Below are 16,775 nucleotides of genomic sequence, written 5' to 3'. Positions count from 1 at the left end.
TCCGGACTGACCGAGGAGGAGAATTCATCTCACATGAGTTTGCTGCATATTGTGAGGAACATGGCATCAAGCGTTTTCTGACAGCCCCATACACACCGCAGCAAAATGGTGTTGTTGAAAGAAGGAACCAAACCGTGGTAGCAATGGCTCGAAGCATGATGAAGAGCAAAAGCTTGCCGGGGAGGTTTTGGGGAGAAGCGGTGACTATAGCGGTATACTTGCTAAACCGTGCACCGACGAAAAGTGTTATTGGCATGACACCCTATGAAGCTTGGTGTGGAAGAAAACCTTCGGTCGATCACCTTCGTACTTTTGGGTGCATGGCACATGTGAAGAATGTTTCTGGACATGTGGGAAAGCTGGAAGATCGGAGTAAGCCGATGATCTTGATGGGTTATGAAGCAGGCTTGAAGGGACACTCGAAGGCTTATCGGGTGTACGATCCACGAACAAGAAAAGTTCACGTGGCACGCAACGTCGTCTTTGAAGAAGAGAGGGCATGGGATTGGTCCTCAAACAAAGAAGAGAATCAACAAAATTCGGATGATACCCTGTCCCTAAGCATGCAGGTCATAATCGTGGAGAAAGCCACGACCATGACGCAGGTGGCGGAGATCCACCAGGAACGCCGCCGGGCCGCGGCGCTACACCGGTGTTCAGCTTCAGTAGAGCACCGGCCTCATCCTCTGCCGCGGCAGGATCCGCGGCAGAAAATTCTGCCACGGCAGAAATCGCGGCAGGAAGATCTGCGTCTGCCACGACGCGAGAGACGGCAGAAAATCCCTCTGCCGTGGCAGGAGCAAGTGAAGGGGAGGATGCAGCAGCCGGCGGAGACGCTGAAACTTCTACCGCGGCAGCAACCTCTCAAAGGGCATCGACGATGGTACGATCGCCGGTGGAGACTCGGTCGCGGACTCGACGACCGACGCCCGAACGACTTCGACCTCTATCGGAGTTGTACCCTTCTCCAAAGAAGTTGATCCGCAAGATGAAGACGGTCGAGATGAAGCGCACGGCGAGGGAAAGGTGCTTGCTAAGTACCGAAGAACCAACCTCGTTTGAAGAAGCTAGCGAGGAAGAAAGTTGGCGCCAGGCAATGAAGGAGGAGATGGGATCAATCCAAGATAACAAGACATGGAGCTTGGTTGATCTCCCTGCGGGGCATAAACCCATAGGCCTCAAGTGGGTATTCAAAGTGAAGAAAGACTCGAATGGCAATGTGGTAAAGCACAAAGCACGCTTGGTAGCAAAGGGCTATGTGCAGCAACAAGGCGTTGATTTTGAGGAAGTGTTCGCTCCGGTCGCAAGGATGGAATCGGTACGGTTGTTGATTGCTTTGGCCGCTCAAGAATCCTGGAAGCTGCATCATATAGATGTGAAATCAGCGTTCTTGAACGGTGACCTACAAGAAGAAGTATATGTACAACAACCTCCAGGTTTCGTCGAAGGGGGAGCGGAACATAAGGTGTTGCGACTGCACAAGGCATTGTACGGGCTACGGCAAGCACCAAGGGCATGGAACACCAAGCTGGACGCTACACTGGTGTCCTTCGGATTTGAGAAGAGTCCATTGGAGCATGCTATGTACAAACGAGGTGATGGGAAGGAATGGCTCCTAGTTGGAGTATATGTTGATGATCTGTTGATCACGGGTGCAGATGAGAGGGAGATTGCAAGATTCAAGAAGCAGATGCTAGATCTTTTCAAGATGAGTGACCTTGGTTTGTTGAGCTACTGCCTCGGAATAGAAGTATGTCAGCGAGGAGACTCAATAACTTTGTGTCAAGAAACTTATGCGAGGAAAATCCTTGAGAAGTGCGGCATGGAAGACTGCAATGCTACCTCAGCACCGATGGAAGCAAGGCATAAATTGAGCAAACACAGCGAATATTGTGGAAAGTCTGAGATAGAAGTATTGTGGAAAGTCTGAGATACTTGGTGAAAACAAGGCCAGATTTGGCATACTCGGTTGGGATCGTTAGTCAATTCTTGGAGAACCCCACAACGGAAAACTTTGCAGCGGTGAAGATGATTTTGCGGTACATCAAAGGAACCCTGAATTATGGGTGTGTTTACTCAAAGAAGAAAGAGGAGAAGACACAACTAGTCGGGTACAGTGACAGTGATATGGCCGGCGACGTTGATGACCATAAAAGTACTTCAGGCATGGCGTTTTTCCTTGGTGGAAATATCGTGAGCTGGATGTCACAGAAGCAGAAGGTTGTGGCGCTATCCTCGTGTGAAGCTGAATACATTGCAGCAGCTACCGCAGCATGCCAGGGAGTGTGGCTAGAGCGATTGCTGGCTGATCTACTAAACCGAGAACCAGAAAAGTTTGAGTTGAAGATCGACAACAGGTCCACTATATCTCTGTGTAAGAATCCGGTGTTTCATGATAGAAGTAAACATATCGACACCCGGTTTCATTACATACGAGGATGCGTGGAAGAAGGCAAGCTTGATGTTGATTATATCAGTACAGATGAACAACTGGCCGACATATTGACGAAGTCTCTTGGAAGAGTGAAATTTCAAGAGATGAGGAAGAAGATCGGCGTCGACGTTATCAAGTAGAAATTCGTTTTGATCTTAGGGGATAATGTGAGTTTAAGATCAGAACGTATTAGTTTCGGTTTAGGATTTGTTAAGTGAATCATATTTAGTTAGCTAGTTCTATTCGGTTTGGACCTTGCCTTGTATAAATATATGGGTATATGTACCCTGTAACTCCAACCCCAGAAAATAAGAAAAAGAGAAAAACAGAGCAGGCACGATACGTGCCTGTGGCCATCAAACTCCAATCGTTTTTGCCTCATGCGTGTGCGACGTGAGTAGTAGCTTAGTTGCTGATTGATTTCTTGGGTCGTATACTAGTATACGTGCGCATCTCGCCGGAAGTAATCGCTGATTACCAGCAACTAGCTTCGCAAGTGAGGCCTCGTCAGAAAGTACTCGACGCGGTACTTGTGTCGTGTGTCGTGCGATCCCTGTGTTTTGATCCAACATGTGAGTGGGACGGCTGCCGCTGGCCAGGAGGAAGAAGAGGCTGGCCAAGTCCAGGAGGGGCGTCCCGGGAGGACCAGAAAGCCCAGCACCCGCTACCCGGCGGATAAGTACGTACTCTTCGGCGACACAGCCCGCCTGGGAAGGCCCAGCAATTAACGGGCCTTATGAGAAATTAAATAATGCCCTATCCCATTTCATGGATTTTGATTGGAAATCTCAAAAATATGTTTGGCTCATGAGATTTTTTTATGAGATTATCGACATCTGATCGAATTGCTTTTGATTATTCTAGCCGGTGAATGTGAGAATTCTCCAAAAAAAAGTGGTGAAGGTTAGAATGGAATAAATTTATACTCGTATCTACATTCCTCTCAATTTGTGTTTGTTATGCGTCTGCATGGCCGCATGGGGAAAACTAGCTAGTAGAGTTAGTGATAGCATGACCATTTTCGGCTGTGTTAATCGTCACACACTCACACAATGTCCTTGCTCGGGTCAAGATCCGATGATGTTTTGAAGTTGTGTAAGGAAAAATTTAACCGTGCTAAACAATGTATTTCTCATGTTCCGCAAAAAATCTCAGATGTTTGGAATAGTCGCCAACCCCAGCAGATGGAAACATAAGATGAACACTTTGTAGCCAGAGACAATGAGGCATAGCATGGCAGGATATCAAAACATTGATTCATTGCTGAAACATCTTGAAAAAAAACCAACTACTAACACCAGGTCAGAAGGCGATGGTCAACACTCAACAATCTATCGGATCGAGAGTTGTTGTTTGGTGAGAGTTCGGCCATGATTGCATTCTAGCAATCTTTTTGAGTTGAGATCATAGTTTTAAATAGCAATCTTGGTGAGAGTTCGGCCACGGTTGCATTCTTAGCGGCATTTAGCGTTTTTCTAAGAAGAAAATTTTCATGAAAATTAGGCATCATATATTCATATCATCTAAAAAATATCACCAGAAATTCAATGACACAAACTTTTATTGAACCATGATGATTGTAGCAATAAAAGGATTGCATAAGTGCATATTACATAATTAGGTGCAACTTTCAAATTCAAATCAAGAAATTTTGGGGCTTAGCGGGAGAAATAGCGCTATTTGCTGGCCCAATTTAGCGTTTTAGCGCATTTTAGCGAGATATTAGTGACATTTTCTATTTAGCGCTAAAAGTGCATAACTTTAGCGGGAGTAGTCCAAATCTACTGTAGCGAAGCTATAGCGTCGACATGGCGTGCTATTTAAAACCATGGTTGAGATACTCCCTCCGATACATAAAGGTGATACATTTTCTCTTATACGTGATGAGGAATAATTACCACCCCCACTCGATATATAAAAAATGTCGCCCAATTTGTACTAAGTTAGCACAAATTTTGTATTAAGTGGGCCACACTTTTTATGAATCGGAGGGAGTATGATTAATGTAAAAAAGTGCAGCGAAAAGATGAATTGTGGTGCTCATCACTCTTCTAAATCAATGATCATCCTCAGTGGCACCATTAAAAAAAGCAATGTACATGGATGTGCCGGGTGTTTTTGTGAATTTTGAAAGTTCAGTTGGAGAAAATATCCTTGTCAAGCGAGGGCAGCACGGCCCTTATATGTTTCTTAGACAAAGGGAGCCTCCTATGTGACAGTGACATATATTTTTTTGATACTCTTTTACGGATTATCGTAACCATGTCACGATGGATCATAGATCATGCCTGCAGACTAAACCATAAACCGGTTCCATAAAACGACCACTTCAAATCAAAATCGTCGAACCTCCACAGCTGAAGATTCCCGTCGCCCAATCACGAGTTATCGATGGCAATTAAAATCTCCAAGCGGGCCAGAGCCACATGACGCATATCCCCGGTAGTGACACCCCGAGTTGCGCTGCAGCCAATGGAACGGGAGCAGCACAGAGAATCGTTGACAAACCAAACGCGCAGCCAAAAGGACAGCAACGCGAGCCTCGCCCGGCGCTAATAAACAGCCAATCCCCCTCTCAAAGCCTTTGCTTCGTCGTCCGGTATTAAAAGCCAGTTCCCGTCGAAGCCTTGGCTTCTCTACACGCCAGATCCAACTTCCAACTTCCAAGCCGAACTTCCCAATCCCCTTCACCATGATCTCCCCACGCCCTAGCCTCTCGTCCGGCTTCTTCTCCCGCTCCGCCTCCTTCTCCCGGCCCGCTTCATTCTCTCCGTCACCGCCACCTTCGCCACTCCCCCAGGCACCGCCGCTCCTCTCGGCCCCGGCCCCCTTCTCCCGCGCCGCATCCTTCTCCCGCTCCGCCTCGGGAACAGCCGTCGCCGCTCCGGACCACGCCTCTTGCTTCTACGACGTCCTCGGCCTCCAGGCGGGCGCCAGCTACGAGGAGATCAAGGCCGCGTACCGCCGCCTGGCGCGCGCCGTCCACCCGGACGTGGCCCCTCACGCCTCCGCCGACGACTTCATCCGGGTGCAGGCCGCCTACAGCACGCTCTCCGACCCCAGCAAGCGCGCCGACTACGACCGCCGCGTGGTCGTCCCCTCCGCCGTCGGCCGCCGCCGCGCGCCGAGCCTCGCCCGCTCGCCATCGTTCCCCGGGTTCCGCCGCCGGACCTGGGAGACCGACCAGTGCTGGTGACCGCCCCCCGGCCCTGCCCCGAGCAACTCGCGTTGCGGAGGGCGTGCTCGGGTGCGTTCTTGCGTGCCCTTCTCATCGAGGCGGGAGCTGGGGAACACGCCCCTAGTTCAGGCCAGAGTCAGAGTGATTTCCTGGCTCCTGCTGTTTCGTCGGGCCGAAATCTTCCACTTGGTTTAGAAAACAGAAACGAAAGATTCCCTCAGCCAGGCCGAGCTGGTACCACGCTTAGTCTAGAATAAAACCAGTCTTGTCCCGATATTGCTAGCTAGTCTCTCGCGCTTCGCTGTGGCTTGTAAAAAGTAGAAAATTCAGAAAACTAAAAATGTATTGGCGTGTGCAGACGTTCGTCTACTTGGAAGTTTATGCATGTTCGGCTTGATATGTCGTGATCTGATCGATAGTTTTGTTAACTTATAGTAATGAGAGTGAGAGAGCCACAATAATTGAGCTCAGAAGATGGTGATTTTTCAGTCTCTTTGTGTACTTTTCTTCTCGCGTGCGTGATTGCTGCGGACTTTGGGGGTGCTGTTTGTGGAGTCTGAATGCTTCTTTGCGCAAAAACAAAACGATTCTGTGAATGCTTCAAATATGTCCCTGTTTTCTTGGAGAGGAAGGATCTGGATCATCATACTAGTGCCAGGTCGGCGAGAGCCGAGAAGGACGTGAGCATAAACATGCTTCAAATATGTCCCTGTTAATTGGTTCCAGTAGCTACTGTTGCTGTCGTTCACGAAAATTTATCAGTTAGCACAGTTGTTGTACAAGTTAGGAGCAGCTGTATGGTGAGCACGAAGCGAACTACAGTAGTATTATTTTGCCTTTTTATTGCATATAGGCCGAAATGGAGCAGAAACAGATGGAAACAGGTATTCTCACGAATATCTCTCCGTCGACTGATGTTTAAAACAAATGACATAGTCTTAAATCTCAGTCGACCCACTAGAACCGTTGGATTAAAATCTGAACGTCATCCCCACTCCCCCATCTCTCACGTGTTGCCATTAGATTAAGATCCAAGGGTCAGCACGTTGACTTATCACTAACTAAAAATCAGTCGACTTATTTGTTCCATATTTTTACCGGAAAAAAACCTAGAAAAGAATACAGCAGGAAATATTGCCAAAAACAAGTAGATATAAATACCGAAAGGACAAAGAATATTTGTGAAATATAAAACCCCTTGAACGAAGCAAAATAAAATAAAATCATGAAAAAGAATAAAAAAATTAAAAAAAATCGTATAGCATTGTTCGCCACAGAGTATATAATGATCATGAACATATTACTCCGTAGTATTACTGTGCACAAGTTTTCATCTACGATAACATAACAACTATAAAATACCACAAATAACATAATGCATTGTGAGGAACTGCTTAATTAGGGTGCAATAGAAGTTACGTAGTATGGTAGATCGTCCTTAGCGCAAATATTGATGGGCTAGAAGTACGAGTATAACTAAAACTTTCCATATTTACATATATGGAAATTTCATTTCCAACTAGAGAATTTGTTCCAGTGCAACAGGATTATTTTTATTCCATATGTAGATGTTTCCACCGGTATTGAAGTTTGCTAGAAATTGCAGTCAAGAGGTTGGCATTTTCCTTGTCAAGCTGTGACTTGGTATAATCTGAATTAGACCCTTCAACTTTAAATTTTTTGAACTAAAACAACTAGTATAAAAATTAAGGATCGAAGGGGTAGCAGATAGCCCCCTGAGCTGCACAGTCCAATAAATTGGCGATAGGTTCGGGTTCGTTGGGCCGAGTGCAAAACTACGTCTCGTGGAAGAAATTGCCACGGATGAAGCGGACAACGTTTGCAGTGCAGAATTTGGTGGTACGAACGGGCCGCCTTGGGCGAAATACGTACGTGTCCTTGCTCAACTCGGGTTTGGGCTTCTCCATCCCTCCAAACGAGACGCCAATCGCCATGGGCGAAATACGTGTCACATCCGTGAAGCCGATCTTCTGTAAAGAAAGTGCAGACATCGGGCCGCCGATTCCCGCCCTACACTCATAGATCGCGACAAAGTTCGGACTTCTTCAAATTCTCAGCAGGCCGTATTTCATGGGCCAAGGTCACGCCTCGGCTCCCAGTGTCAGAGCCCGCTCATGTGGGCTTGGGCTACCGTCCCGTCATACCTCGAGGCTCTTTCCTCCGAAAAACAATGCGTGGAACTCATCGCGTGCGGCGGAGGCCGGTGACGGCCCGATTAATCTCGATATAAGAGATCGCGGTCCATCCATCCATTCGTGTGGCGATTCTAAAAATAAAAAAAATAAAAAAAATCCATCCGTTCGTGGGGTTCCGGCTTCCATCCGTCTCGGTCCGTCAGGAGCTGGAATCTGTGGGCGAGGAAATTCCATGGAGATGGCAACTTTTTAGCACGTTACGACAGCCCACGGCAAAGCTATTCTGGCTCAAGGGAGACGCAGAACTGTAGAAGTTAGAATCGTTCTTAATTCCTTGTTGTCCGGTGTTAACATGGTTTGAGAATAAAGGGTTCGTCCTGCGATCTCCCTCACGGTTTGATTGTCGTACTAGTCGTTGTTGCATGCCTTACCATGCAGGCTGTATTATTAGTTTGTGATCCGACAAGCGATACTGGCAACGCCACAAGATGTACCGCTCCCACGGCAGACCTGCAGTCATCTAGTTACACGCGGACACATCTTGGTTGCTACAAACGATGATCCTATTTACCTTTTGGATCTCGGCTCAATTGAAATTTGGTCGGACACCGACCAAGCCGTACCTGCAAGTCTGCAACGAATACGACACTTGAAAAAAATAACTCTTATAAATATTCAACACAACTACTCCGTACCATTTTGGGCAAGATTAGCGTGTGTATTCTTTAAAAACACGTCGGAATGCAACAGTCTTTGGAGAGATTTGAAAAACAGATCCTATCATAACCTGATTGGACCTGCCAATTAGATTGGCTACGTCGGCAATGTACTCCGTACCTCTTTGGGCAAGATTAGCGTGTGTGTTCTTTAGATGCCATTGTAAGGGCATCTCCAACAATACAGCTCAGCAGGTACTATAGCATGACACATCAGCAAATGGATTACGTGGCCAGGAAAAGCAGATGAAAGTAGATGAACCGGTTTCCTCTGCCAGAAACGATACGAGCACATGTACCAAGGCTATAGTACCGATCGAAAGAATCGTTGAAGGTCTGCTCGTTACTTCAGATGGGACCCACCAATACATCCGGATCTTTTTGCGCATGGTCTTCTCCACAGCCTCATCCTCTCCCCATTTCCCTCCACAGACCAAAAATTCCCCTTCCTTCTCATAGATTCTTCCCGCGATTTTCTCCCACCGTCTTCGACCTTCCTGACGAACTGCCGCCGGAGTCGATTCCGAGCCGGCCGCCATCACCATGGCTCGCGGCAAGAGCAGTCGTGAGGGGACGAGGAAGCAGCACGGGCGATGCTCCGCGCAGCCCTCCGGCTCCGCTGGGCCGCCTCCTGCGCAACCATCCACCGGCTGCGCCGCCCCACCTCCTCCTCTTTAGTTCACTGGGTGCGCCCCACCGCGTCCTCCGCTGCAGTTCACCGGGGCCGTCGCGCCGCCTCCGCTGTCGCACCCTGGGGCCGTCGCGCCGCAGTACACCCCCGCGCCGTCCCCTTCTCCGCAATACACCGCCGCGCCGAATCCTCCTCCGCAAGTCACCACTGGAGCATTTGGCTCTGCTGATTGGTCTTCTGCACACAGCAATTTGTCTCCACGGGGGTAAGGTTTGGGGAAAAAAATTCCCTGTTGTGTTGAATACCTGAATCTAATTGCTCAAATGTTCTTTGATACTCCAAATTAAGATGTACTTGTTTAGGTGTTGATGCTGGATCATAGACTGAAAATGGCTTCTTTTTTCTGCTATATATACACACTATAATCCTAGCTTGTGTTGTTGGATGTTGTTATCCTAAAAAAAAATTGTAGTTTGATTTATGCTAAGCCAGAATTCAACCTCAGATTTATTCTTAGTATAAGTATGCCCTACTGGATTCAGGCTATTATCATTTTTTGTTGTTACATGCACTTGTCCTCTTAGCTTTTGATTTGTCTTGTGCTGGGAGGGCTTGTGTGAATTTTCTAGCGCCTAATGTTTTCTTGTTTTTCTTTCTCTAGGGGAATGGATCCTCGTCCGCCCGGTGGTTTCTTAAATTATCTGCATAGTCAGCAATATTCGCAGTTGGCCCAACAGTTTCCTCTTGAAATTTTTTATTTTGTCGGAATTCCTGGACACCATGCTCCATTCACGCCACCAGCTTTCCAAGGGAGTCCGTTAATGACAGGGCCAGATTCAGGCACTCCAAGTTCTGTTCCGCACAAGCAAACCAAAGAACATATCGACCTTGATGCCGATGACAATGGTGAAGCTGCACGCACTGATAAGCGTTTAGCATGGACTCATCAAGAGGATGTCAGACTTGTCAATGCTTGGATAGAGAACTCAAATGATCCAATCAATGGAAATTCCAAGAAAAATGATCATTACTGGTCACAGGTTGCCGATGTCTACAATAGAAACACTCCAAGTAATCGCAGAAGAGAAGCTAGCCAATTCAATGTTCGTTGGCACCGAGTTAGCACAAAAATTAACAACTTTCATGGCTGTTATGAGTCTGTGAGGAGTGTATATGTGAGTGGCAGGTTTGATCCGGAAGTGATAGCTGATGCACTTCTGAAGTATGAGGCGGATTATGGAGAACCTTTCAAATTATGTCATTGGTGGAAGGTTCTTAAAAATGAACCAAAGTGGCTAACATATTGTGAGAGGCTGAAAAAAGATAAAAATTCGAGCCCGCCTTCAATTGTTATAGATGTTGTTCAAGATATCCCGCGTCCAGAAGGTAGCAAAGCAGCCAAGGCCAACCGCAACGGAAAGCGCAAAATGCCAGAGATGGCAGATGAGATGCGAGATGAATTGGACAAGTTTATAGCAGCTCAAACCGCAGCAAGAGAAGATCGTGAAGGGATGAAAGAGTTTCAGCTCCGTATATCATCTGAGAAGCTTGAAGCGGCAAAGCTTGCACGACAGCCTGAAAAGGACAAGAAGGAGCACAAGATACTTGATACGTACAAAGAGCTCATGCTGGCTAACACAAGTGGGCTGGATGAAGATGAAAAGGCTGAGCGCAAGAAGGCATTGAAGTTTATGAGTTTGCAGCTTTTCGATGGAGAAAATTGAGGTATGATGTATCTTTCTTCCAATTTAAAGTTATAAGCTTGATGCCTGGAATCAATCAAATCATGCCTGGATCTTCCTTTCCTTTCCATTTTATTTTCTTGCCAAATTTATCTCAATTTCATACCATGGCAGGATGGTGGATGGAAATTTATGTCAGGCTAGCATCCATGGACCATGGGGAGAGTACATTTTGTAAGCTGAAGGTATTTTGCTGTTGTTAGAGAACTCATGATGAGGTTATATTTTGCACATAGAAGTTATTTTGCTGTTGTTGGAGACTAAGTGTTTCCAATGTTCTGAAGTATGTGGCTGTACATTCATGGATGGATTATCTTCTGTGACTAAAGTATGTGGCTGTTTTGATGTGTGATTTGTAGCACCAATTTTGTGCCTACATGATTACTAGATTACATGCTGCTTCTGTATTCGAATGGTTGACTAGCCATTTCTCAACACACACTGACTAGTCTTTTCCCAACACATGCATGAATTTTGGACTTAGTTTTCCCAACACATGCATGAATTCTGGACCTAGTTTTCCCAACACATGCATTCCCAACTCACGCATGAATTCTGGCCATAGTTTTCCTAACACATGTGTTCCCAGCCCATTCATACCCTCCTATATATTGAGATCATTTGTACTGTAGTTTTACCCATTGACAACTAGAATCCCTTGCTGTTGCTCCACACAATGTCAGACTCGTCTCCTCCCTCGAACGATGTCAACGAAACCAACACAATGGACCCAACTGAACTATATACCATGGATGATTTCATTGCGGAGCAAAATATCTTTGATGGTTTTGCTGGGCAAATCGCTGCCAAGTTCAAGGCCACCATGGAAGCTGGGACGTCTCGTCGCCGAAGTGCTCCAAGGAGGTATATCGATAGGTCTCGTGAAGAATGCCATCAACATCTCGTCGCTGACTACTTCTGCGACAACCCACTCTACAACGACAAGCAGTTTAGAAGAAGATTTCGGATGACACGCCCTCTCTTTCTGCGTATCGTGAGTGCCCTAAGCGAGTGGTCTCCATACTTCACTCAAAGGAGCGACTGCACTAATCGCGAAGGGCTCTCACCATTGCAGAAGTGTATGGCTGCCATTCGCATGTTGGCTTATGGTAGTCCGGCGGACCAACCGGACCAATATCTGAAGATTGGCGAAAGTACCTCAACCGATTGCTTAAATGAGTTTACACAAGGTGTGATTGATATGTTTTGTGAGGAGTATATGCGACGTCCCAGGGCTGAAGATCTTGAGCGTTCGCTACAAGTTGGTGAGAGTCGTGGTTTCCCTGGCATGTTAGGAAGTTTTGACTGCATGCATTGGCGCTGGGAAAAATGTCCTGTTGCATGGAAGGGCCAATTTACTCGCGGTGATCATGGTGGCCCGACGGTTATTTTAGAGGCAGTTGTTGCAAAAAATCTTTGGTTCTGGCATGCCTTCTTTGGTGTTGCTGGTTCAAATAATGATATCAATGTGCTTAATTGGTCACCTTTGTTCGTCGAGGAGTTGAGAGGACATGCTTCCCGAGTGCAGTACCATGTCAACGGGAATGAGTACAATACAAGCTACTACCTCGCTGATGGGATTTACCCGGAGTGGGCTGTATTTGTGAAGACAATCCGTCTCCCACAGACGGAAAAAGGATAAGATGTTTGCACGGCACCAAGAAGGAGCAAGGAAGGACGTCGAGAGGGCATTTGCTGCCTTGCAACATCAATTTTCTATTGTGCGACGCCCAGCCCGCTAGTGGGAACGAGCAACTCTTGCACGAATCATGCGAGCTTGTGTCATTCTCCACAATATGGTAATTGAAGACGAGGGTGACATGTTCAACGCTCCTTTGAACTCGGATGAGATGGACGGTACATCGGTTGTTTTCCCACCTGAAGTCACCGTTGGCGTCACCCATGCATTTTCCGATGTCCTTAGAAGAAATGCCACCATCCGAGCTCGCTCGACGCACATCTAACTCAAAAAAGATTTAGTGGAGAATATCCGACAAAAGTTTAGGCATGGGTAGAATAATTTGGCTTTGAATAATTATGTATTTTTTTCTTGAGCATGCTACTATGGAATCCTCAAATAATCGTGTGATCCGCATGATAAATAAATTGTTTATTGTCTATTCTGTTTGTGTATGTGTGTGCTTAATTTTTTTGCTAGATTATCATAGGACTAGTTCTCATTTCAATATGCACGTACAATAGGTACACATATAGACTACAAAAATAGATTTCATTTTAGATCCTTACAAGAAAGCCACACATGCATCATTTAAATATTGTTTCAGATTTTAGTAACAAACCATAGTAACGGACGGTTGGAGAAGTTGTTACTTCCCACAAACCTAATCTCTCTCTCCTCACCTGGTACCAGCTTTAGTACCTTCCCATTAAGCGGGGAAAGAAGATATGGCTTCCACGGTTGGTGTGGGTTGTCTGTGCAGAAGTTCAGAACAAGGTCTGGTGACTGGCGAGAGGAGACCATGAGATGTTTTGCCGCCCGGTTTCTTACGACGCAAGTGTGAAACCACAAACCAGGCAGCAAAGGCGCCAGGGAGAGATATCATTGCACACAATTATGTATGCGATTTACAGGGGACCACTGGGCCTATATATTTTACTACCGCGCGCTTGCGCTCCTCGATCCGGAATTACAATGGGAATTTTCTTAGATGGCGTCGGCCAGTTCTGACCGGACTTGTTTTCTAGCCGGAAGAAGTGGAATTACTACGAGTCCAGCAGCCGAAGAGGGAGGGAAATTGTGGTGTCCTATTGCACCATACCAGCATGCACTTGCTTGACCAGCCGACACCTCAGTTATTCTAGGATCTTGATCGATAGAGAAACGGGCGAGCTTTTAGCATTAGCACGCTCCCAAGAGATTACAGTTCGATGACCAGACGCTGGTACGGTGTTAACCTTGTAAACGCGCCGCAGGCAGGCAGGCACGGCATCCTTTTCCTGGCCGAGTCCCGACGAGAACACCAGCCGGGCTCAGCGGCAGGCTGCCGATTGCCAGCGAGTCCCACTGCGATCGGTCCAAGAGTGCACCAATTGACGCGCAGCTGACTACACGGCAGTACGGCAGCAGCACCAGACCATCCCGGTAAAACCCATCCCCCTTCTCCTGTCTCGTCAGTTGGCCTGTTGCTCTCAAAGAGACGGAACGGGAGATCAAAGGATAACCAATTACTACCAAAACAGCGGCTTAGGAACCCACGTACCTGCTGCCGCCTCACCTATCCCCATCACCAGCTTCGTTCCGATCGGCAATTCGTTGGTGGCGGTGTTATTTTGGGGCTTGTCCTTGGCAGCTTGGTAAAACGACCCAATTTAAGCTCGATCCCGGGAAGTTCAACTGTTCAAGCCGCTCGGACCCGCACGTTGTGCACAATTTTGCAAGAGACCAGGCTTCTGCAGTTGCTTCGCTGCCCGTTTGAGTTTGAGTTTTTGGTGAGCAGAGCAAGCAATAGGAAGAGAGATGGGGGAGGGGACGAAGACGATGCTGGCGAAACCGATCAAGCTCGCGGACCATGTGGCGAAGCAGGCCGGTTCCGGGCAGTGCTTCCGGCCAGAGTGCAAGGAGCTGCGCGCGCGCGCCGAGAAGCTGGCTGCGGCGCTGCGGCAGGCGGCGCGCGCCGAGCTGTACGAGCGCCCCGCCGAGCGCATCGTGGCCGGCACCCTGCAGGCGCTGGCCAAGGCCGACGCCATGGCGGCCAGGTGCTTCGAGAGCCACTCCCGCCTCCGCCGCTTCCTGACCTTCAACCCGGTCAACGGCTTCCCGCGCACCTTCGCGCTGCTCGACACCGCGCTCGAGGACATCGCCTGGCTCATCCGCATCTCGTCCCCACGCGCCGAAGCCGCCGATGCCGAAGACGGCGAGGACGCCGACCTGCGCGGCCTGCCCAACATCGCGCAGAACGAACCCATACTCTTCATCATCTGGGACCACATCGCGCGGCTCCACACCGGCAGCCTCGCCGTGCGGGCGGACTCGGCCTCCACCCTGGCCTCCCTCGCTCGAGACAACCCGCACTTCGCCAAGCTCATCGTCGAGGAGGACGGCGTGGCGCCCCTCGTCAGGCTGCTCAAGGAAGGCACCGATGACGGGCAGGAGGCTGCCGCCACGGCGCTCGGGTTCCTTGGCCGCGACGAGAGGAGCGTCGAGAAGCTCCTCCATGCCGGGGTGTGCTCGGTCTACGCGGCCGCGTTGAAGGAGCCGCCGATGCGCGTCCAGGCCGCGGTCGCCGAGGCCATCGCGTCGCTCGCGCACCACAGCCAGATATGCCAGGACTTGTTCGCGCAGAACAACACGGTTCGGCACCTCGTCAGTCACCTCGTCGCCGGTACCATCCAGGAGCACAGCAGGTACTCTGTCGGCGGAAGCAGCAGTACCCGGAGCAAGCCTCCGTCGCCGGCGCCGCCGGAGCCCATGACGTCGCTTCACTCTGTTGTGCTGGCCAGCACGCCCAGCATGCTCCCAGGAGTCTCTACTTACTCTGCGAACGACCGGCCGAGCTCGTCGCAAGCTGCAGGCAACAACCAGACGACGTCGACGATGACCCGAGTCACGCCTTCACCCGGCAGGCCCCAACTGAGCTCAAACGGTTCGAGCGGCCGTGGATCGCGCGAGACCGAGGACCCTGCCACCAGGGCGCTCATGAAGGCCACGGCGGCGAAGGCTCTGTGGAAGCTCGCCCGCGGCCATCCGGGAGTCTGCAAAAGCATTACAGAGTCTCGCGGGCTCCTCTGCTTCGCCAGGCTGCTCGAGACGGGCGACAGCGGCGCGGGCACGCATCTCCGGTTCTACTCAGCAATGGCGATCATGGAGATCACCCGTGTCGCCGAGCACAACCTCGCATTGCGGCAGTCTGCGTTCAAGCCCAGCTCGCCGGCAGCCAAGGCAGTGGTGGAGCAGCTGCTCTGCATTGTGCGCAAGGGAGACTACGACGAGCTGCTGCTCCCATGCATCAGTTCCCTGGGCTGCTTATCGCGCACGTTCACGGCAAGCGAGACCCGCGTGATTGGCCCGCTGGTGCGGCTGCTGGACGACCGCGAGCCACCGGTCACCAAGGAGGCCGTGGTGGCGCTCACCAAGTTCGCGTGCAAGGAGAACCACCTGCACGAAAACCACTGCAGGGCCATCGTCGACGGCGGCGGGGCAAGACACCTCGTTCAGCTCGTGTACCTTGGCGACCAGCTGCAGATCGAGGCGCTCATACTGCTCTGCTACGTCGCGATGCATTTCCCGGAGAGCGAGGAGGTCGCGCAGGCTGGGGTGCTGGCCGTGCTCCTGTGGGCGTCGAAGCAGGTGCAATTGGTGCAGGACTTGCGCGTCGAGGCACTGCTGACGGGGGCCAAGGCTCAGTTGGATCTCTTCCAGTCCAGGGGATCTACCGTATAGGTGAACTGGGGATGGTCGATGTCGGCACCAGCAATATTCACCGGAGGAGTTGGGTAAAAAAAAAGTAGTATTAGAGCAGATTTATGTCTATGTTCTTTGCTGATTCCAGATTCGAATTGTGTTCATTGGTAGAGTGTACATATCATTCACCATTCTGCTTGTCTTCAAGGAAATGGTAGAGACAGCTGTAACTTGTTCTTGAGGCATTTGTGCAGATCATTTCTTATGCACGATGCTGAACTGACAAAAAATAGGTGCTTGTACAGGCACAATAATTCCTCCGTTTCAAAACAGTTCTTATTATGTGTGCAATCGACGCTAAAACAATTGACCACCAATTTGTGCGCAAGAATATTTATGAGTCATATAAAATCATGCCATTGTATTTATCTTGAAATATTATCTCATGCTATTTAAATTTCTACCAATTTCCTATAGCTTTTGAAACTTGAAGTAGTACTACTCAAAGTGACAAGTCAAATGTGACTTATTATTTTGGAATGGCTTGACGTCTGGT

At 49.0% G+C, this 16,775-nt stretch overlaps 3 protein-coding genes across 5 annotated transcripts; all 3 read left to right on the top strand.

The window, feature by feature from the left end:
• The first annotated feature begins 4,946 nt into the window (after positions 1-4,946).
• On the top strand, positions 4,947-6,208 carry LOC100846851 (chaperone protein dnaJ 11, chloroplastic). The gene has a single exon (XM_010230584.3). The coding sequence runs from the start codon at positions 5,127-5,129 to the stop codon at positions 5,628-5,630; it is 504 nt and encodes a 167-aa protein (XP_010228886.1). The 5' UTR covers positions 4,947-5,126; the 3' UTR covers positions 5,631-6,208.
• Positions 6,209-8,808: 2,600 nt separating this feature from the next.
• Positions 8,809-12,977, top strand: LOC104581827 (glutathione S-transferase T3). 3 transcript variants are annotated; one of them, XM_024457645.1, is made up of 3 exons: positions 8,809-9,380; positions 9,777-10,840; positions 10,972-12,977. In XM_024457645.1, the coding sequence occupies exon 3, from the start codon at positions 11,534-11,536 to the stop codon at positions 12,497-12,499; it is 966 nt and encodes a 321-aa protein (XP_024313413.1). In that variant the 5' UTR covers positions 8,809-9,380; positions 9,777-10,840; positions 10,972-11,533; the 3' UTR covers positions 12,500-12,977. The 3 variants fall into 3 exon arrangements, with proteins under 3 accessions (XP_024313413.1, XP_024313412.1, XP_010228885.1); XM_024457644.1 differs by having other exon boundaries at positions 8,824-9,380; positions 10,997-11,233; XM_010230583.3 differs by having other exon boundaries at positions 8,826-9,380; positions 10,972-11,233.
• A 234-nt stretch (positions 12,978-13,211) lies between these two features.
• Positions 13,212-16,589, top strand: LOC100842481. Its single transcript, XM_003558311.4, has one exon. The coding sequence runs from the start codon at positions 14,336-14,338 to the stop codon at positions 16,256-16,258; it is 1,923 nt and encodes a 640-aa protein (XP_003558359.1). The 5' UTR covers positions 13,212-14,335; the 3' UTR covers positions 16,259-16,589.
• The last annotated feature ends 186 nt before the right edge of the window (positions 16,590-16,775 follow it).

The sequence above is a fragment of the Brachypodium distachyon genome, chromosome 1, assembly GCF_000005505.3.
Source record: "Brachypodium distachyon strain Bd21 chromosome 1, Brachypodium_distachyon_v3.0, whole genome shotgun sequence".
Classification (NCBI taxonomy): domain Eukaryota; kingdom Viridiplantae; phylum Streptophyta; class Magnoliopsida; order Poales; family Poaceae; genus Brachypodium; species Brachypodium distachyon.
This window is presented reverse-complemented; position numbering and strand designations above follow the sequence as displayed.